The sequence below is a fragment of the Leucopleurus acutus genome (genome assembly GCF_964270905.1).
Source record: "Leucopleurus acutus genome assembly, chromosome: 6".
Lineage (NCBI taxonomy): Eukaryota > Metazoa > Chordata > Mammalia > Artiodactyla > Delphinidae > Leucopleurus > Leucopleurus acutus.
The window spans coordinates 109,543,181-109,564,893 of record NC_139149.1 but is presented as its reverse complement, the minus strand read 5'-3'; the positions used below and the strand labels follow the sequence as shown (position 1 = coordinate 109,564,893).

Genomic DNA, 21,713 nt, shown 5'->3' with positions numbered 1-21,713 from the left:
TCCTTACCCGCGTCCTGATAGGGCCCTGAAATCTGTATTAAAAACTTAATTTGGGGAATAACAACTTTTATATTTTTCCTGGCTATAGGTTTGTACATGTTTTGGCTCAGTATAGAGGCAATCATTAGCACCTACTTATTTTTGGTAAAAATGCTACTATTTATAGAAATGTAAGGAACTGGTCATTAGAGTATGACATTCTAAATGTGGGTGTTTTTTTTTAACCTTTGAAAAATATTTTCTGAGACTTTCTGAATTTAGACACAATCCCTATGACATACATGATCTTAAACAAAAATTTGGCACTGTACATTGTTCACCTTGCATTAAAGTAATGGTCTGTATCTTTTCTCCCCAACTTTGAGTTACATTTCATTGCTTTCTTTCTCTTGAGCCTTACCACAAACAAATTCTCCAGATTCTATCACTGATAATGACAAGCTACATACCTGTTGTTTCCAAGAGTTTGTACCAATCTGTGATGATCACAATGTTGAAATAATTTTTTTGCAAGGCAGGCATTCTTTCTAATACAAGCTATGTTAAAGAGATTAACCTCTGTGATTTCATTATTATGGTGGAGTACACAGCAGTGACAAGAACATGTATTGAAGAATATTCTGAAAGTATTACCTTATGTGTGTCCCTATGCTCTAAAGGTCATTTACCAAACATAAATTGCTTTTGTCCATAGGGAGCACCTTGGTGTAATCTGCAGGATACCTTGTATTTTATTTTCAATAACAGTGATTCTTACCCAGCAGGCATCTCTCTGTCCCTTGGTGGAGAGAGGCATTTACAAATCATTCTCTCCTCCCTCCCTCAATAGTTCTTCCCTTTTGATAATCACTGTGTCTGATAGTGGTGTTCCTAGATCTTTACTTAAAAGTACTCTATTTAGGAAAAGTGAAAATGAATGTTAGGTTAGGGTCTTATAAAAATAGAGCTGAACCAGATTTTAGAGACTATCAGTTCAGTAACCTTTCCCGTTTGTCTGTTCATTCCTGGCTAGGTAGAGAGGAACATCTTTAAGAGGATGTACTAAAAATGCTAGTGTAAGCTGACCTTCAGCCCCGACTGACTGGCGAATTATGGTAGCCAACAGACTTGGACCTGTTAAAACTGGACCTGTGAGCAATCTTGGGCATATGGACTAAAAGTTGCTGACTAGTTTATAATCCTGGAGACTTAAAGAATAAGAAAAAATAGTCTTCTAAATGTAATTAGTAGTCTGAAGGATTATATAAGCTGTATGAGTTAAGATAGGATTTATATTAGGGATTTGAGTTGCTCTGAATCTTAGAAGTGGCTGGGCTGGGCTATATCTGTGATAAATTGATTGATGATTATATTACAGTGTTGTACAAAAGAAACTTTTGGTGCAAAAGTTTGTATGTCATTCTCTATAGACTGTTTTAAGCAGTTAAGAACTCCATTTTCTTGGAAACAGGATTTGTATTACAAAATTAGTTTGTTTTTTTTTTTTGAAGATGAACATGTGCCTGGGATATAGAAACCTGTGAAAATACTCTGTTTCTCCCGTTTTTACTAATGAGATCACATAATTTTAAAAAATGAAAATGAGAAAAGAATGTTCTAAAAATGGCTAATATTTTGAGTTATTTTTTCTGGTTACTTTTACCTACTAAGTATCATCTATAGAGTTAAAATTACAACATGCATAATTGTTTAAAGAATTTATTGTGTAGGGAAATAGTACATGATTCAAAATGTAAAAGGCCTTATAGGGTCCTATTCTAACAAGGTAGCTGATTTAAATAGTTTTTTTTTAATGTATTCTCTATTGATAATATTTATGCCAATGATAATTACAAATGTAGTAATATATATGTTGACATAACATATTCTGTGCCCAGTATTCTGTGCCTGCTGTTTTGCTTAACAAAACCTTGACAATAGTTCCATTTTTAGCGTATATAGCATTTTCCTTCTAATTGTGGCAGAGATAAACAACTCTTAAAGTTGTCTTCTTCCTGTTTTATAACTTACTTTTACAATTATGCAATAGTATTATTTTTTTCTTCTGTTTCTTTTATTAACCATGGCCTCCCTTTTAGTACCCTTCAGGTTGTTTTTGTTTCAGAACATCTTTCCACCATTTTGAATTGCTTCCTCTGCCTGGTAGAATTCTCAGTTTTGATTTTGGTTATTTTCTCCCTTTGATCAGAGCACATCATTTTGGTGGAGAGCCATTGCAGTACCTTTTGCTTGGTGGCTTAGTGATTGTTTGCCCAGCTGATCTTAATTTTGGAGTTGCTCTTTCTCTTCCCTGCTTCTCTCCTCCAGTTTAGGCTGTTCTTTGTCTTGGTTAATCAGGGCACTGTTCAATACAAACACGCCACTGCCTCCTTTTTTAGGTGCCTCACCTCCCTTGCGGTTCTGGCCTGGGAAGCTGGCTCCCAGGAGGGGGTACTTTTGATCTTTTGTTGCCCTTGCTCCACAGTTTAGTTTTTTCAACAAAAGGGTCATTGATAGGAACCTTTAAGATCATCTTCTTACCTTTTATTTTTTTTTTATTTTTTAAGCTCTGGTCTTTACCTCTTCCCTGTTTTTGGTACAGATTTTATTGTATCTGGCAAATTTTCTTCTATGAGTTAGCGTGTAGCCAACTTTTCTCTAGTTTCATTATACGTGGAGATTTCTTCCGAATTTTTAAAGCATTTATTCATTTTTCTTTATTTCAGGGAGGAAATCAAGAAAAAGAGTCATTACCCTGCTATCTCCTATTTCTATTCTTGTAATAATATCTGGGTTAAATTTTAAAATCTTTTGAATCAAGTGTGCTTAGACTCAAGGAGTATTGGAGTCTATTATGTGTAATTAATGTATTAACAGAGACAATTGTGAATCTTAATTTCTGCTGAACAAGAAAATGGACATTTCTAAGAGAGCTGTAGCATGAATTGTATGGCTTAATACTCAAAAAATGTAGTCTTTGTGAAAATGATGCCAAAATTAATCTCATTGACTCTTGCCAGGTGACAGTAAGGCAGATTCTCAAGGCCTATTACAATCATGAAACGTGGATGCTGGCATCAGTTTGTGTGCCCAGTGTTGAATTTTGTTGTTCAGTGTTGGGTGATACTTGATCTTTCAAGTTTTTCAAGTGTTTGCTGCAAGCACTTTAGTTATTTGCACTTTGTAAATGAAGGCATAGTATAGAAATTATTCAGAGTTTGGACTCTGGAGGGTCAATTGTGTTCTATTTCCATCTCTCTAAATGGATTAGCTGTCAACAAATCAATAAACAGAAAGTGGTTAAATTCATGTTTAGAATGGCATAGTGGAAAGTATACCTTGCACTGGCATTCTGGAGAGCTGGACTCGGCTGTTAGGTGTGTCCCTAAATAGATGTATGCTCCGCTGCAGTTCACTCTGGATGAGAATTTCCTCTTACATAAACGAGAAATTTACATCAGGTGTGGGCTGCCACTTATGTTTATGGTTTCTACTCTCAGTAGGTTCTTCATGCCGCTCTGTAGTCCTCTTTGCCCATAGTCATCCCCTTTCCCTGTTCTGTATTAGGTAACTCTTTGAAATCTCCATTCTCCCTTACTGGTCTCATACCTTAAAATCACAGGTTCTGTTAAGCTAGGCATGCACATCCTTGCTGCCATTTGTCATCTCGTGCCTTTGAGATTGATGTGATGTGCTTTTCCTCTGCTCTAAGGCTTATGCTCTTAATTCTTTCTTTTTCTCCTGTAGGACCTCATTAGTAAACTATACCTTATTCCCAGCCTTTTTCTTTCAGTAATTTTCTTTACATATATAAATATGCCCAAGACTTATTTTTTTAAAAAAGGAAAAATAGGAAAATCACGAACACTCCTGCACACACAGCCTTTGTCAGTCCTGCTTCCCCTTACCTCGTTGGCTATTTTCTCTTCTGTGTCTTCTTTGTAGCCTAGCCTTTGCTCGAGAAAGTTAGTCTTTACTGTCTACCTAACTTAACCACACCCTCTCCTCCCCCACCATTTCTAGAAGCAGCTCTCACAGATTTCTTAATCTGATGGACATGTTGCAGTTTCGTGTGTCTGCCCTTTCTGTGACATTTGAACTCTCCTATCCATTTTTTTATTCATTCGTGTCTTCAGTACTACCATCCTGATTTTTTCCCCTCATACTTTTTGTTTTGTTTTTTTGTATACCTTCATCGTTTATTCCCTGTACTTCTGATGAGTCCCTGATTCTCCTCAACTAGATTCTTTCTTTTCTGTTTTCCTTAGATTTTAGTCTTTCCCAAAGTTCCACCCTGGGCTTGTTCTTCTCTTTATGCTGCGCGCTTTTCCTAGAGAAAATGAAATCTCATTGATTATCTTGGTTTCATCTATCTCTTGCCTGCTGATAATTTCTTCCATCTGCATATTCAGTTACCTACTTAATTCTAGATCTTTATTTGCATCTGCATAGTGGAACTCTTTATCTACAAAGCCTACAAACTCATTTGACATGTTTAACACTGTATTTTTCTACCCCATGTGTACCATTTGGTAACGTTACTACCATCTGTTTTTTAAAATTTTCTAAAGTTAAAAGCATAACTTAGAACTATGGAGTAAACACATAGTAAAGATTTATTCAACTCACTAATTAATTAAGGGAACCTGTTAGGATAAGCTGATTCATATAGCATTTGAGGAACTGGATATTTATAGGCAATTTAATAAAGAACTTTAGATGGTAATGTCCCATTGGGCGGAAAACTGCAGTCTTTGGGATTACGTCTACTGGTACTGTTGTTTGTATTTCTTCTACATACACATCTGCAAGATAACATGTAAATTCATTGTCTGAAACCCTAATTAATAGGAAATAGCAAATTAATGCTTCTGTCTTCTAGAAAAATTAAATAGTTCCTAGCTGAGCCTGTTAAATAGTGTTTCATATGGCATTGAAAGGGTATGCAGTCATCTTCTTTCTTTATATGTTTTAAATAACTTTTCTTAACCCTTGTCACCAGAGTAAGAAACTTGACATTTTAATGTCTCCATTCATATATATGCTGAAGTTTGAGAAACACAATCCTAGACTTTTTTTTTTGTCCTCCTCATGGTATAGATTTTATTGTCTAAATGTTTCCTGATTCCTATCTCTTCATTCACTTTCCATTGTTATCGGACCCTCATCCACCCTTAAGTCTGTTTGGTAACTTAATAGTTGGTCTGCTTATCTGTAGTCTTAAACCCCAAGTTTTTAGCTTTAGGCCCTTCATGATACAGTTCAGACTTATTTCTTAGGTCCATGTTCTTCCCAGATTCTTTTTTTTAAATAAATCTGTTTATTTATTTTTGGCTGCGTTGGGTCTTCACAGGTGCGGGCTTTCTCTAGGTGCGGCGAGTGGGGGCTACTCTTCTTTGCGGTGCACAGGCTTCTCATTGTGGTTGTTTCTCTTGTTGCGGAGCACGGGCTGTAGGCACGCAGGCTACAGTAGTTGCAGCACGCGGGCTCAGTAGCTGTGGCTCACAGGCTTTAGAACACAGGCTTAGTAGTTGTGGCGCGTGGGCTTAGTTGCTCCGTGCGGCTTAGTTGCTCCGCGGCATGTGGGATCTTCCCGGACCAGGGCTCGAACTCGTGTCCCCTGCATTGGCAGGCGGATTCTTAACCACTGTGCCACCAGGGAAGTCCTCTAACCTTTTTAACTGGACCTTTTCAACCTGCTGAGGATGAAATTAAGTTACCTTTTTTTTGTTGTTTTTATTTACAGTATTACCTTTGATACTACTTCTCATATCATTTAGCGTGTTTTATGATTATTACTCATTTAAGGATTGTTCAGTTAAACTGATTATCTCAAGGAAATATAAAAGGATTAGGACCTTCTAGATATCCCTCCTAGCTTGCAGTGTCATGTTCTCTTAGTGTTTTGACTTTTTAAAAAAGGGAAACGTAGAATTATTTTTTCTTCATTTGTTCAGTCATATAGTATAGTCATAAAGAGCGTGGACTTTAGGTCAAACCTGTGTTTGAGTGCTGGCCTTGTAACAGCAGGCTTAGGGTTATTACAACCTACTGTGTGCCACAGTTTCTCTAAAGGAAGGTTATTTCTTGTCCTACCAATTTTGTAAGGTTGTGAAAATTAAACGAAGAGGCACTTTGCCAGGGACATGGTAAGCACAAAATAAACATTACCCATAATCATTTTTATTTTAATATTCACTTTAAAACCTGTATTTTTGCCAGCAAATGTTCTTTTCTAGTGTTACAAAAAATATAATTTGGAAAATATAATTTGGAAATACTATTTTTACATGTTGCACAACATCCCAACATGACATTGGAATGGTTTCAATGCCCCTAAATTGAATTAAATGCCTGAGACCCCATTCTCAGATAACCTAGCTCTTTCCCCTGTACTCAGTGGCTCTTACTCTTATTTTTTCTCTTCAGAACTTTTCTGATTAACTGGAAGAAAGACAATACATTTCTGTCCATTTCCCTAATGCAGACTAATGTTTAGCTTTCTAAACTAATGCTTTGTTCATTAAAGGTTCATGAACCAGGTTGCACTGTTGTATAACAGATGCAACTACTAAGAGTTTGGCATTTGACTTGTAACTATACTATACATGCTAACTAGTGTTTTTTTTACCTCCTTCCTAAATCAAAGTGAAATATAAACTGTCCTAAATGGTTTTATAGAATTTTGGGGGTCATTTTTTTCCTCCCTAATTCCTTTCCTTTCAAGATGTTGGACTTGATGTAGACTTGATGACCCCCCCCTTCTTCCCCAGATTCACCAGTCATTTAATTGTGCTAATAGGCACTCATTAAATGACTGCTGTATGTGTCAGGCACCATTCCAAGAGCCTTAATATATGTTGTCTGTAGTACCCAAACCCTAAATTAATAGTGTTATCTCTAGTTTAATGGAGAAACAGATGAAGGTGTAAAGTATTGTATATGTCTCATTTTTATTAAGTAGCAGAGCCAGGATTTAGTCTAGTGTGGGGATATAGAGCAGTAAGCTCCTTGTGAGCAGGGATTGTTTTATTTTCCTCTATATCTCAATCCCTTGCTCTTAGGGAAGCTTAAAGGATATTCATTCCCATTTTAAAGACAGTCGTGTTTGAAGTCCTTGCCATTTTTACTTAAGCAAGAATGACTCCTGGTATAAGCAAGAGTGACTTGCATTCCATTTCATTGTAGAGTTGTTTAATACTGCCCCTGGTACGTTTAACTTCCTGTCCTTTCTCCTAAGATGTAGTCATATCCTTTTTTGATCTGGTGTATGCAGTTGTTTACATCTGCTATTGCTTGCAGCCTGCAGGTCTGGATGCTGTTACTTGTTGCATGCAGGCAACTTAATTTTGTAACACTTCAGTTTCCTTGTTTGTAAAGTAGGAATAGTAAACAACATGGTTAATAAAGGCCCATTGGCACATTTAAATTTTGCTTATTAGAATAAACATATGAGTAAAGTGTTATGGAAATTGTGTTTACTACTGTTGCTATTAAACTCCAGTTTTACAGTCTGAAGCCAAACCAAGTCTCTTTGGAGGACCACATCTAAATAGAAGGCATAAGAAATTGGCGGGAGCGGGGCGGGGGGGACACAATGATAAATAAGATTCCCATTAAATGTCACTTCTGAAAACTTGCTACAGATACTGCGTTGGGATGTTAGATTTTTAGAAAAATGTTATCTTTACTGTGAAAATAATGCAACTTTCCTTCAGTTTTTAGAGTTGCCTATCAAATAATAGTTAATAGAAATGTATTGGCTTGGTTTGGGACTGTTCATGACTGCTCTTGGTCACTAAATTGGAGATATGTTCTCCAGTCTATCCAGCTTCCTTCATGTGAAAAAAACTTTGCACAAATGGTAACCTTTGTTTTCATTTCACACTTTTGGCCATTTGACTGGGAGGAATCCTAAAGTTAATTTTCCCCCTAGCCTTAACCTCTCTTTTCTGATTCTGAGTTGAGAAATTAAAGGAAAAATCAATTTCCAGAATGTTTGCAGTTGTTTCCTAGAAAGAATGTCCTTCTTATAAAACTTTGAAAATGAATTTTAAAGTGTAGGTTAATATGCATTTCTTCTTTTCCTGAAGAAATTCTGTTTGCCTGAAGAGGTAAATACGTTTTCACATAAAATTCATATGCCATTTAACCTGATCAGTGAGCAAGTTTGTTGATGCTTAGAGCTGTGAACAAAGTTATCATGAGTTTGTTTTCAGGGCAAGTAGTTTTTTTAATTGAGGTATAATTGACATCCACCATCATATTAGTTTCAGGTGCACAGCAGTGATTTGATATTTGTATATATTGCAAAATGATCAGTAACACTAAGTCTGGTTAACATCTGTCACCATACATACAGAATTTTTTTTTTAAGATCTGTTTTCGTAGCAACTTTCAAACATGCAATACAGTAGTATTAACTTTTAATCTCCATGCTGTACATTACATCCCCATAGTAATAAGACTTATTTATTTTACAACTGGAAGTTTGTACCTTTTGACTTGCTTTACCCATTTGACCCACCCCCTATCCTGCCTCTGGTAACTGTCAGTCTGTTCTGTGAGTTCGCTTTCAGTCTTGAACGTGTCAGTGTTTCTGTGCTTTTTCTATTGAATTCAGAGTCATATATGCCATCTCTTTTATTTCAGTGCTTTAGGAATTAACGTCAACGGTTTCATGTGAAAAATATCGGTGATTGTTTCCACTGAAACGAAGGCATATATCCATGGTTAGAAGAGTAGTATATTTCAGGACTTGATAGGGTTATTAATAGACTGGACTTAAACCTTCTAGTTTCAACATTGTGAGATACCTATTAAGATGGAATCTTTGAGTTCATATTCATTTCAGTTTATCAAAACAATTTATAGTAATGTAGTTTTTTATTATTAAAACACATACAAGTGAGTTTTTATAACTCACTTGTATGTTTTAAAATTTAATTAATAAAATATGGTAGGTGTACTAATTGGTGAAGACAGCATGGAATATTCACATAACAAGAAGGAAATCATTGCATGGTGATTTTTAGGCTCTTATCTGGAGTCAAAAGAAGAGTTAAATTTTGTGAATTTGAGGTAATGGTGATCTCTGGAGGTGATAGGTCTTCTCCATATCAGGGTTCAGAGGAGGAGTTCCTTATCAGATGACTTTGAACTTGCTTCATTTGGAATTGTCTGTAATGTAAGGGCTTGAACTTGATCACCTCCAAGGGTCCCTTCTGTCTCTGGATTTGTTGACACAGGGCAGGGGCGTTGGGGGGAGATCCTATGTGTATTATATGTGACTCTTATATTTACTTGTGGGCAATTCAAACTCCAAAGTTTTACAGAGTCCGGCCATGTTCCTTAAAGTTCAATTTATGCTTTAAAAGCAGGTAGCACTTTGATAAATAAGTGTCTTCTTATTTGCCACTTTTCCTCTCTTAAATTCCAAGAATTATCCATGAACCACCTGGTGCTGGTTGACAAGCTCCGAAGGTGTTGGGAGCATTATTAAGGTTACTTTGCTAGCTATAGGTCAAATTAACCAGTGTGACTTATATTCATTTGAATCACTTAAGACCCTATGACATACCGTAGGCATTTAATAGCAGGAAGTGGGCAGGTGAGATCTCCTAACCCTGTTTTTTTAATTTTTATATAAATTTATTTAATTTATTTATTTTTGGCTGCTTTGGGTTTCCGTTGTTGCGAGCGGGCTTTCTCTAGTTGCGGTGAGCGGGAGCTACTCTTCGTTGGGGTGGGCGGGCTTCTCATTGTGGTGGCTTCTCTTTTTGCGGAGCACGGGCTCTAGGCGCGTGGGCTTAAGTAGTTGTGGCTCGCGGGCTCTAGAGCACAGGCTCAGTAGTTGTGATGCACGGGCTTAGTTGCTCCACGGCATGTGGGATCTTCCCGGACCAGGGCTCAAACCCGTGTCCCCTGCATTGGCAGGAGGATTCTTTTTTTTTTTTTGGTTTTTTGGCCTCGAGGCATGTGGGATCTTAGCTCCCTGACCAGGGATCGAACCCGTGCCCCCTGCATTGGAAGGCAGAGGCTTAACCACTGGACCGCCAGGGAAGTCCCCTGGCAGGAGGATTCTTAACCACCGCACCACTAGGGAAGCCCAGATCTCCTAACCCTGTTTAATAATAGTATTCTTTGCTTTTTAAAGTGAAAGGAACAGTATCATGCTATTCTCTTGTGTCCATACTGTTTAGCGTCCAAGCAAGATGGCATTGAGATGGTGTTTGAAGTAGTAAAACTTGTTGGATGAATTCTGAAATAGATTGGTCTTTTTATTTAGTTCTTGAATGGGATACAATTGTTCTTTAGATCAGTACAACCAGGAGAGCCCTTTCAAAATGTATGTCCAATTTCTGCACCCACAGAATCAGAATCTCTGAGGGCAGAGGTCAGGCATTCATTTTTTGACAAAGCTTCTCAGGTGATTGTGATGCTCACCCTTAATTAAGAACACTGTGTTTTCTTTGTAGCAAAATTCACTTTTTTTTTTTTTTTTTTTGTGGTACGCGGGCCCCTCACTGTTGTGGCCTCTCCCATCGCGGAGCACAGGCTCCAGACGCGCAGGCTCAGCGGCCGTGGCTCACGGGCCCAGCCGCTCCGCGGCATGTGAGATCTTCCCGGACCGGGGCACGAACCCGTGTCCCCTGCATCGGCAGGCGGACTCTCAACCACTGCGCCCCCAGGGAAGCCCCAAAATTCACTTTTGAAACGATATTGCTAGAAGTTTAAAACTCATGTTGACCCGTAGGTTTTATGGCAGTTTCTGCCAACATAATTTTATCACAAGTATTTTTTTATTCTGAATAAATGTTTATAGTAATAATAATAGTTGGTGTGTACTGAGCCCTGGCAATGTGATAGGCACTGTGTTAAGTGGTTTGTATGGATCTTCTCATTTAATGCTCACAGCTACTCTATAGGATAAGTTCTTTATCCCCATTCGATAGAGTGAAGTACAGAGGACTTTATGTACGAGGTCATACATTTTGTTGGTATTGGAGTTAAGATTTGAACTCAGTGAGAGGCCATTTAACTCCAGAGCCCAGCATTTGTAATCCAGTGACCTACCTTACTGCTTTCAAAGGATAAGTAACAAAAATGACTCCTTTCGTTTCAGACTTCAGATCCCCAGTCCTCCTTCTCAAAGTTAGTCAGTACCATCTGCAGGGGATACGTTTCAAGCTCCCCAGTGATGCCTGAAACCGTGGATAATACCAAATCCTGTATATACTATGTTTTTTCATATACTAATTGTTGGGGAGCGTATATAGTAGATACATTGGGCAGAGGGATGATTCACATCCTGAGCGGGACAGAGGGATGGCATGAGATTTCACCAGCTACAAGGAATGTTGTACAATTTAAAACTTATAAATTATTTATTTTTGGAATTTTCAATTTAATATTTTTGTACCAGGATTGATCAGGTAGGTAACTGAAACCATGGAAAGCGAAACTGGTGATAAGGCGCGTGGCGGGCGGGTTGTTAACAGTGTCTGTTGTATGAACTTATTGCTACCAATTTTTAACGAGCAAATACTATATAAAGATACGTATGCAAACCTTTTAAATATATATGTACACATAGATGGGGATTATACTGGTTTTCCCCAAGCATATCTTGGAGAGATCTTTCTTTCCATCAGTACATGTAAACTGAACCTTCCTCTTTCTCTTTTAATGTTTATATAGTATTTCTTCTTTTTTCTTCCTAAAATTGAGAGTAATTATATTAGTAATTTGAACTTTCTGACTGAAGTTTATTTGGTATATTAATTGGTGATGTGGGCATGTGTGACAGAAAGAAACAGTCCTTTTCTACTGAATTGGGTCAACATGTAACTCAAAAGAAAACCCAGTTTCCTGTTACATTGCATGGAATCTCTTAAAATCCAATAATAGATTTAGTTATGGTTAATTTACATTCTTTTTGGCACAAGTTTCTGTAATGTCATATGATCGTTCCTTCTGTTCCCTCCCCAATCAATAGAAGTAATTAAAGAACTCTACCTGGAATTTGACTGGAGGCTTAAGAAAAATTGTGTCAGATTTGATTTATAAAAATCGCAATTCTTTCTTTCTGTGATAGTAATATTGACCTGTTTTGTCAGTTAAACTCATTTTCTTTGAATGTCAGCATTTTTTCCTGTATAACAATTTCTTACAGAAAGATAAAAAGTTCAAATTAATTGATAACTGTGTTTTGAACTAAATTGTTAAGCTTATGAATGATGTTCACCATTTCTTGTTGCTAACATCTCCATGAGGTAGATAATATACTGATTTTACAGAAGAGGTAAACAAAATCTAGAGGTCAAGTTTCTTGTCCAGAGTCACAGCCAGCACAGCTGATGTTGAAATCCAGGAGATCTAGGACCATTTCTCAATTTACTGTCCTTGAGCTGCTTTTTCCTTGTTTCTCCATTAAGATATTATAGTTTTACCATTTCCTTTGTATTCATTATTTCATTTGTTCACAGCATTGCTGTGAAGTAAGCATGGTATATGTTGCTTGTTGTTTTTATTCTGTGCCTGAGGAATCTGAGGCTAGAGGTTATGGTTTGTACAAAGGCAGACTCCTTCAGTTAGTTACCCGTTCTATCACAGGACTTGAGACAAGGTGTTCTGACTTTAGGTGCAATGCCCTTTACCATGTAGTACTAGATGTGGAAACAGATTTCTACTTGTGCTCTGTTTTTTTGAATTGGGAATTTCTTGAGCGTTCCATGAGAAATCTAAGTTAATTCTGTGTGCGGGATTCTGGACCTCATGCCTTGAATTTGATATATTCCTGACACTTTATAACACATTAATCAGCCAGACTTCACAGTTTAATAAGACACTGCAGCATTGGTGAAGGCTGTACGATCAAATTGTTTGCATAACATTTCCCCTTCATCTTTGGTGCCCCTCATTTGTTTCTGGTGTTGTACTATGTATAGTTGACATTTTATTTTTTCTCCTTTTTTTCCCCCTTTTAGTGAATGGTAGTGTCTAGAAAGGGTATGTCCCTTCAAGAGAGAGGTGCCAATGTCCAACCGGCCTAATAACAATCCAGGGGGGTCACTGCGACGTTCACAGAGGAACACTGCCGGGGCCCAACCACAAGACGACTCGATAGGAGGAAGGTATGTATTTAATGGTAATGAAATGATAATTTAAATGGTAATTTCAACCCTTTGTGATCCCTTCCTTTATGTATGTTGTGACTTGGTTTATTTACCTTATTGAAAGGAAGCTTCTTTGTTTTAAGATCTTGAGTTTTGATAGCTAGCTTTTTGAGTTTTTTCCCGTCTTACTTTTTGACAACACATGGACACTGACAGGCTGGCAAGTCTGTCTGACTTGTGTTAGCGCATCGATTCTCAGCGTGTGGTGTTGAGCTGATCTTTTTAGTTGGAGTCGTTGTATAGGAGGTAGTGTGAACAATCGATACATTCTCTTGAATGCAAGACTTCGTGTCTGATTTAGCTAAGAACTGTCATTTTATGCATAAAATACTCAGAATTACTTTAGCCTAATTTTCAGTCCATGGACTAATCATGGTTAGATTATAATAGATTATGGCTAAACTCTAATACGATTACCTGATGCAACATTTTGAGATATTACCATGTATATTGTCTACTAAATTATAAAAAAAATGGTAAATGTCAAATGTAAAGAAGATATTGCAATACTTCTTGTTCATGTCAGGTGATTTAATTGGTTAAACGTTTGGACTTTGGACTAGGACAGGTGTGCAATTTCTGCCTCTGCCTTTAAATAGCTATGTGTCCTTTGTTATATCTTTCAGGAAACCTCAATTTTTTAGTCCACACAGTGGGGGTATCTGTTTCATAGGGTTACTAGTTAACTTCAGTATTGTTAACATGTTAAACTGAGAGCAGTGCTTAGTACAGAGTTCTGTTGTAGATTTTTTTGCTTTTTTACATTTAGATTGTTCTTTGGGAGCAGCCACACTTAACTTTATTTATGCTGTTGATTAGAAAAATCACTCCCCATTATAAAAATGTTACATATTTTACAGAATTTGGAAAATATAGAAAAGTATGAAGAAAAGCATCACAGTTTCACAGTCCACTTGTAGTCACTGTTAACACTGGCCTATTCCTCCTTAGTTGCTCTTTTTTTTTAAGGCATGTATGTGTGTATACATGTGCACACATGTGCACCTAAGTTACGCACACCTTTCGAACAATTACAGTTTTGTACATATTAATCCTCAGGTTATATTTAGACCCTTGCATATGATCGACAAACATTTTGCACTGTCACACAGTATATTACTTCTAAATCCACAGTGACGTTTCAGCACCATTATCTTTTCTACACGTCAGTGATAATGTTGTAAAATTATTTAAATGTTTTATTATATTATGTATTTAACAATATGAGTGGAAAACAAATGGACATTTATACTAGTATAATACTAGTTATAAACTAGTATAATACTAGTTAATACTAGTTATTAAAATGCATTGGCTTAAAAGTTGTAATCAGGATGGAACTCAGTCAGATTTGTAGAATGGCAGATGTTTCCCTGAAGTTCATGTGCTTTAAGACAATCTATGATATGCTCAGTTGTGAAGGAAAATAATAAAATTTCAAAGCGTGTTTCGAATGGAGAAACACGCCAAAGAATATAAAGCAAGGTATAATTAGAGTTTTTATAGCTTTAATCTCTCCTCCCTTTCAGTAATGTGGCCCCATTTCAGCTCTCATGATTTCAACTTTTACATGTCTTTAAAAAACATTTCCCCACAAAAGTAGTACACAAAAGAGGGCCTATTCACTTTTTTAAAACCTAGTATCATATGTGTTGTTTCCTGTGTCTTTAAAAATTGTTTAAAAACAGGACTTTTAAAGTCTTCATGTTCAATTGTGTGTAGTTAATACCATAATTTAGTAATAACTTTGAATATATAGATTTTCCCTATTTTTATGTGGATAAGTATAATTATGATCAGGGCAAAGAAATTTAGAACTTTAGTCAAAAAGTCTTATCAGTTTGGCTAAGAATGCAAATTAGAAGATATTTGCACATCTGAATTTCATTTTGCCATTTTAGACAGCTTGATTCTTTTGTTTGTGTTACAGTCTCAGAGCTGGAAGGGACCTTTTCATCAAACCCCAGACTGATCATTGAAGCCCCAGTAGAGTGTGCTATGCTAACAATTATCTAACCTCTGAGAAACCTCTCCAGTGATTTTGGGGAGTGAGTGGATTGGGGTTAATTGGGAGAGAGCAATTACAACTGTATTTTTATTCTTTTAATCTAACTTCTGTTGCTTAGCTTTCCTATAAGTAAAGCGCTGTTATTGTGGCTTTTGTTTCCAAAAAATAGTGGCTTTGGTCTTGTGAATGTATTCATAGTGATACAGTGATTCAAATAGTGGTAATAAATAACAGCACCTACTACGACAGCACTGGTGGAGTATTTTTCGTTAAGCCATTTTTTATACATATTCTTTCAATTTGAGACTCACAGAAACTCTGTGTGCTAAGTACGTAGCCCCTGTTTTCTAAATGTGGTAGCTTGCTCAGCTTTACGTGGCTGGTATGTAGAGTCAGGACTTGATTCCTGACCTCTTGACTTGCAAGTCGGTGATTCCTTTCATTGTGCCAAACTGTTTTTACTGCACAAACCACTTGATCCAAATGATGAAGAAGGACTTAGAGGAGGGTATGAAGTACTTAGAATTGAAGAGTATTAACTCATTCAGTTTAGAATTTAAGGAGCAGTTTTTCCCTCCTAGAATTTTTTAATTCATTCATTTTTGCTTCACTCTGTTTCCTCCCGAACTTGCGTTAAGTTGTCTTCTATGTGTAGCTTCCTTCCTGTGACCACTCCTGCCCTTTTCCTAAATCAAGCTCACTTACTTTTTTTTTTTTAAAGAAGAAAAGTTTTAGTTCACCCTTAAGATAAAAGAAAGTTGGATATTTGGGATATATTTATTTTCTCCTTATTATTCCCTCTATTCTTTTTCACCTATCCTTCATCTCTGTCCATAATTGAACTAGATTATCTTCCTCCTCTTCTATTGTTGTTCTCTTTTCCTTTCTTCCATAATTTTTTGGGCTATCGTTGCTTTGTTCCTCTCTTTTCTGTTCTCCTTTTCTTTTTTAGGAAATCACTCACCTCCACTGCTTGTCTGTGGGCTCGCTCTCAGGGATACTACCTAGTCTTTCCCACTTCTAGCACAGGTATTTGTAGGCTCTCCCTCCCTCTTTGCCATGCAGTAGCATTTTCATTGTATCATGTGCTTTTTCTTGTTTTTCTCAAATGTCAGCGGTGGGATTGAATTCAATATTATAGCAACTTTGGTTGACATTACTGTAGTGGAGGTTTCTTCTACATTGTTTTTGTTATAAAAACACAGCATGTTGAGAAAAGAAAATTGGGATGCTTCAGGAAAATAAAAGAATTAAGATAAATTCAATCCATCCACCGAAAGATAATGATGGTTAGTATTTCTACTCCATGATTTTCCTTGATATGAAAGCCCATAATATAAATTAGGGCCTCTAGTCCCATTCTCCCCCCACACCCCAGTTTTTTTCTGTGAAATATGTTACTGCTGTGCCTATCACATTTGAGTATTATTCTGATTTTATCAAGTCAAATTCCTGAAATGGGTTCATAGGACCTAAGGATATGAATATTTTGAAGACTTTTAACAGAATGCTAAATTGTGTTTCAGAAAGATTGAACCACTTTATCTTTTTTCCTTTTTTGATTAAACCAATTTATACTCCTACTAATACTTTGTGAGAATGCCTATTTTGCCAAATCATAGTCAGTACAGCACACCTTTTTTTTTTTTTTTTTTTTTGTTTGCGGTACGCGGGCCTCTCACTGTTGTGGCCTCTCCCGTTGCGGAGCACAGGCTCCGGACGCGCAGGCTCAGCGGCCGTGGCTCACGGGCCCAGCCGCTCCGCGGCATGTGGGATCTTCCCGGACCGGGGCACGAACCCGCATCCCCTGCATTGGCAGGCGGACGCTCAACCACTGCGCCCCCAGGGAAGCCCCAGCACACCATTTTTAATCAGAGTTTGTGGAAAAAAGCGTTCCTTTGGTTAAAGTTACCATTTCTTTGGTTACTTTAGAGTTGAAGATCTCCCCCACATATTGGCCATTTTAATTTATTTTATGAGTGTCTATTAGTGCCCTTCGTTTTAATTTTGGAGATACTTGCTCTTTTATTAGAACGCTTTATGGGAAGGGTATCAACCTACTGACATGGGCAAGTATTTTTTGCTAGTTTTATTACTTGTTCTGGTTTGTTTTAATTTATAGTAGATTTTAAATTTAGATAGTCAAGTCTATCAGCTCTTTGTTTCTTTTCTTCCTTTTTTACATTTTATTGTAATCTGTCAATGTTTTTTTAATGGTGTGAGGAAATGCTTGAATCCAATCCACCCCACCTTCTCACCCCCAGTACAAAATCTGTCTGCAAAGTTTTGATAATTATTTATTACTGAGTAATAAAATTTTATGAAATCTAAAGGTTGTAGCTTTCTGTTAACATTGTCAAAGCAGGGATTTTTTAAGCCAGCATTAATTATACAGGAAGAAATAGATTTGTATTTTGCTTAAAAAACTATTTCAAAGGGATGGGATACAGAAAAACACAGAAAGAAAATAGATATCATCCCGAGATTGTCTGTGTTAATATTTTGATTTTTATCTGTCTTTATCTGTTATTTTCTGGGAGGGGGGAGAATCTGAGTTCCCTGACCAGTGATTGAACCCGTGCCCCCTGCAGGGAAGTCCCTATCTGTCTTTAAAATACAATTTAGCATGTAGCTGATAAATACTAGCTGATAAATACACTGTAAATACTTTTGGATCCTACTTTTTTCACTCAGTATCCTAACAAACATCTTCTCTTATCATTATGATTCTTTTGGTAATTGTTTACAGATGGTCACATGATTTGCTGAATCAGTGTGCAACATTTTCCACTATTAATTTTCATTTTTTGGATAGTTAGATGGTTGCAGTGGGAAAAGTTTTCGCTTATGCTTAAATGTTTGCAATTTTGGCATCTCTTAAGAGATATGTTCCCAGAAGTGAAATTGCTTGGTCAAAGCGAGTTTTTTATGGTCAACTTATTTCACATAAATTTTTTTTCTCCAATTTACTTATCACCGTCAGGAAGAAGAGTGCTTTTTCTCATCATTCTATTTGTGTTATCTCCATTTTGCATTTTCTTGCTAATTTGATCTGGAAAAATTGCATTGATTTCATTTTATTGGTGTTTCTATAGTAATGAGATGTTAAACATTAGAAAAATAGGTTTAAGGAGTGAGATCTGAGTGAGAATACTTCTTGATGTAAATGTACTAATAAGTTTTCATATGTTGTTAATCTTCCTTTGAACCACGATACAGGAGAACTGAACTTTTAATTTGTTCAGCTGAGATTAGCCCCTCTTCTTTTTTTTTTTTTTTTTTTTGCGGTACGCGGGCCTCTCACTGTTGTGGCCTCTCCCGTTGTGGAGCACCCGCTCCAGACGCGCAAGCTCAGCGGCCATGGCTTACGGGCCCAGCCGCTCCATGGCATGTGGGATCTTCCCGGACTGGGGCATGAACCCGTCTCCCCTGCATCGGCAGGTGGACTCTCAACCACTGCGCCACCAGGGAAGCCCTCTCCCCTCTTCTTGTGTAATGATTTCCCTCAGTTCTTCACCCATGTATTTTGAGTGGTAGTTAATTTTTTCCACCGTGATCTTACTCTGCTCCTGGCTCCCCATTGCCTTTTGCCAAAACTGGGAGAATCTGCAGTCTTCATTTATTCTGAGCTCAGTGATGGGACTGAGGTGGTCATATGATCCACGCAGGAAAAAACTGAAAGCTTTTCCCTTTCTGGTAGCATAGGGAAGATGTGAATCTGAAGTTGCCAACTGCATGTTTCCTGCCTTATGGAAGATGATGGACAGTCAGAGAAAAGCAAATATATTAGAGATTATGTGTGATCAAAGTTCTGACTAGTTTCAATTCCTTAGTTCTTCAGAGCTGTATTGACTCTTTTCTCTAGACATGCTTATTTAACTATTTGGATTCTGGAGGTATGCGTGCCTTATTTTAATAAAGCCTCTGTTTTTGGCTTTAGAGCTAAAGAGTCCTGCCTTGATGTACTTGCAGTACAAACTCAGTATAAGATTGTATTCATGGGGCTTCCCTGGTGGCGCAGTGGTTGAGAGTCCGCCTGCCGATGCAGGGGACATGGGTTCATGTCCCGGTCCGGGAAGATCCCACATGCTGCGGAGCGGCTGGGCCCGTGAGCCATGGCTGCTGAGCCTGCGCGTCCGCAGCCTGTGCTCCGCAACGGGAGAGGCCACAACAGTGAGAGGCCAGCGTACCGCAAAAAAAAAAAAAAAAAAGATTTTATTCATCCATTTGTAGAACACCATGGTAGTAAGCACCATGCTAGACGGTAATTATAAAAATTAGAGTAGAATAGCCTTTGTCACAAGCAGTTTCCAATTCAGTAGGGGAAATGGGCATGTAGGTGGTTATTAAAGTCAAGTGAGAAACATTTCTAGTGATGACCTCATTAATGGGGCTTTGAAGGCTGAAGAAGCAGTTGTAAAATGGTACGTGTCAGCCATATTTGTCTCTACTTGAGACATGGAATCATTAGTTACGTCCAGAGTGGATTTGATTTCTCATTTTTCTGTGTCTCTTGTTACCTTGCTCACAAGTAGTAGGTGTTCAGCAAATACTAGTGTTGAAATCCGGAGATTCACTTCCTTGGCATTTTTAGGCACAGATATGTGACTTTCTTTTACTGAAATTGTCGTGAAAAGGTCATTGACTGGAGTGAAGGCCAGTTGAAATAGGGCCTGGTTTAAATGGGCTATGCAACAAGGTGCCTGGATTGTGCTACAGTAACAAACAGCTCCTAAATATTAGTATAACAATCTAACCACTAGGAAACTTGTCCATCCTGCGTTACCTGCAGGCTGTGCTCTGTGTCCGCACATTCAGGTATTCAGGTATCACTGCTGTAACGGCAAGAGAATATGCTGACTTGTTCTCTGGCTGTCCAAGGCTTCCCTCAGAAGTGATCCATTTCCACTCACGTTCCTTGACCAGAGCAACTTACACGGCTGCACATAACTTCCAGGTGGTTTGGCAGGTATCATCCTACTGTGTGTCTGGAAAGAAGAGAAATGGAATATTTGCAAACAGCACCTGGTAGCTATCGCAGGCTGTTTAACACCATTTTAAAATTTTTATTCTTGCTCCCATGTCTGCAACAAACCGTTTATTTCCCTAAATTCCACTTACGGCAGCATGGCCATGCAGTTGTGTGTTGTTCTCTTCATTCTCCTACTTAATTAACCAGTATGGGTGCCTTTTAATTTTCATCTTTAAAATTTATTTATTTATTTATTTTTGGCTGCGTTGGGTCTTAATTGCTGCATGCGGGCTTTCTTTAGTTGTGGCGAGCGGGGCTACTCTTAGTTGCGGTGCGCGGGTTTCTCATTGCGGTGACTTCTCTTGTGGAGCACGGGCTCTAGGTGCGCGGGCTTCAGTAGTTGTGGCGCGTGGGCTCAGTAGTTGTGGCTCGTGGGCTCTAGAGCACAGGCTCAGTAGTTGTGGCACATGGGCTTAGTTGCTCCACGGCATGTGGGATCTTCCCGGACCAGGGATCGAACCTGTGTCTCCTGCATTGGCAGGCGGATGCTTAACCACTGCGCCACCAGGGAAGCCCTGCCTTTTTAAATATTCCTTTTTTGGTGTTCCTTCTGTCTCTTTTTTTATCCTGACCTTTGCTCAGTCAGATGGAAGTGCAAGCTTCCTCATCTTTGGGAGGAGGAGAATGAATGTTAAGGGGAGACAGTGTGATGTGACAATGACGTCATTGTTTCTTAGGACTAAATTGAAACCACTTTAAAAACCAATTTATACTAGAGTTGGCCCAGTAACTTGTCACTTGCTCCTTTCAGTAATGGCAAATCTTACTGCATAATTATGCACTTTGAGTTTCACCCAAAGAACCACATGTGCACATGCTTTTCCACTTTTTGGGCTGCTTTGATAATGCTCAGAAGGCTGGTCTGTCCCATCAAGTCTTGTGCTGGGAGGCAAGATTGACAGTGTTACGTTCAACAGTGGCATGGTTGTCTTGGTCTAAAGAGAAACAGAGGCTACTTTTTTCTAGGTAGAAGTTATGTGCTTTGGATTCTTAATAGTATCCATGTTAAATTATTTCTTGGACCAACAAAGTAATATTTTATATATTGTATAATTTTCTCTGCATTATATATTTCTTGCTTTAATCATCAAATGTGAAATTTTGTCCAAAAGTCACTTCATAAGCTTATTGGAAACCTATAAAGCATCAGCTGCTATAGATTATTTCATATCTTAACTGACGATTTGCTCTGATTCTCCTGTCCCTCAGTATTGAAGGAGTCTGATGTTCCATACCACTTTTTCCAAATGCTTTCTCAGTCTCAGAATGCTTTCCTGGAGTATCAGTGTGACTAAAAAAATAAATATATGCAAATGCTTCTTCAGTAATTGTACAGGAAGTTTCAGTATCATATATGGAAGGCTATTGCTTTTGAAGCAGGAGGGAAAAACGTGATTTTTTTTCTTCTGTTTTTCTCATATAGCATCTCCAAAGCCTTAAGCCATTTATTTTGACGTATACAGTCAGGAACAGAAATACCAGCCTGGGTAGGGAAAAATTTAATAACTAGATACTG

General features: G+C 37.8%; 1 protein-coding gene across 15 annotated transcripts in view; it reads left to right on the top strand.

The window, feature by feature from the left end:
- Positions 1-21,713, top strand: part of TRIP12 (thyroid hormone receptor interactor 12) — a 149,489-nt gene that overhangs the window by 27,733 nt on the left and 100,043 nt on the right. For all 15 annotated transcript variants that reach the window (XM_082841383.1, XM_082841392.1, XM_082841393.1 and 12 more), the window contains exon 2: positions 12,969-13,115. In XM_082841383.1, coding sequence (XP_082697509.1) covers positions 13,018-13,115 — 98 coding nt within the window. In that variant the 5' untranslated portion in view covers positions 12,969-13,017. The remainder of the gene's footprint in view (positions 1-12,968; positions 13,116-21,713) is intronic.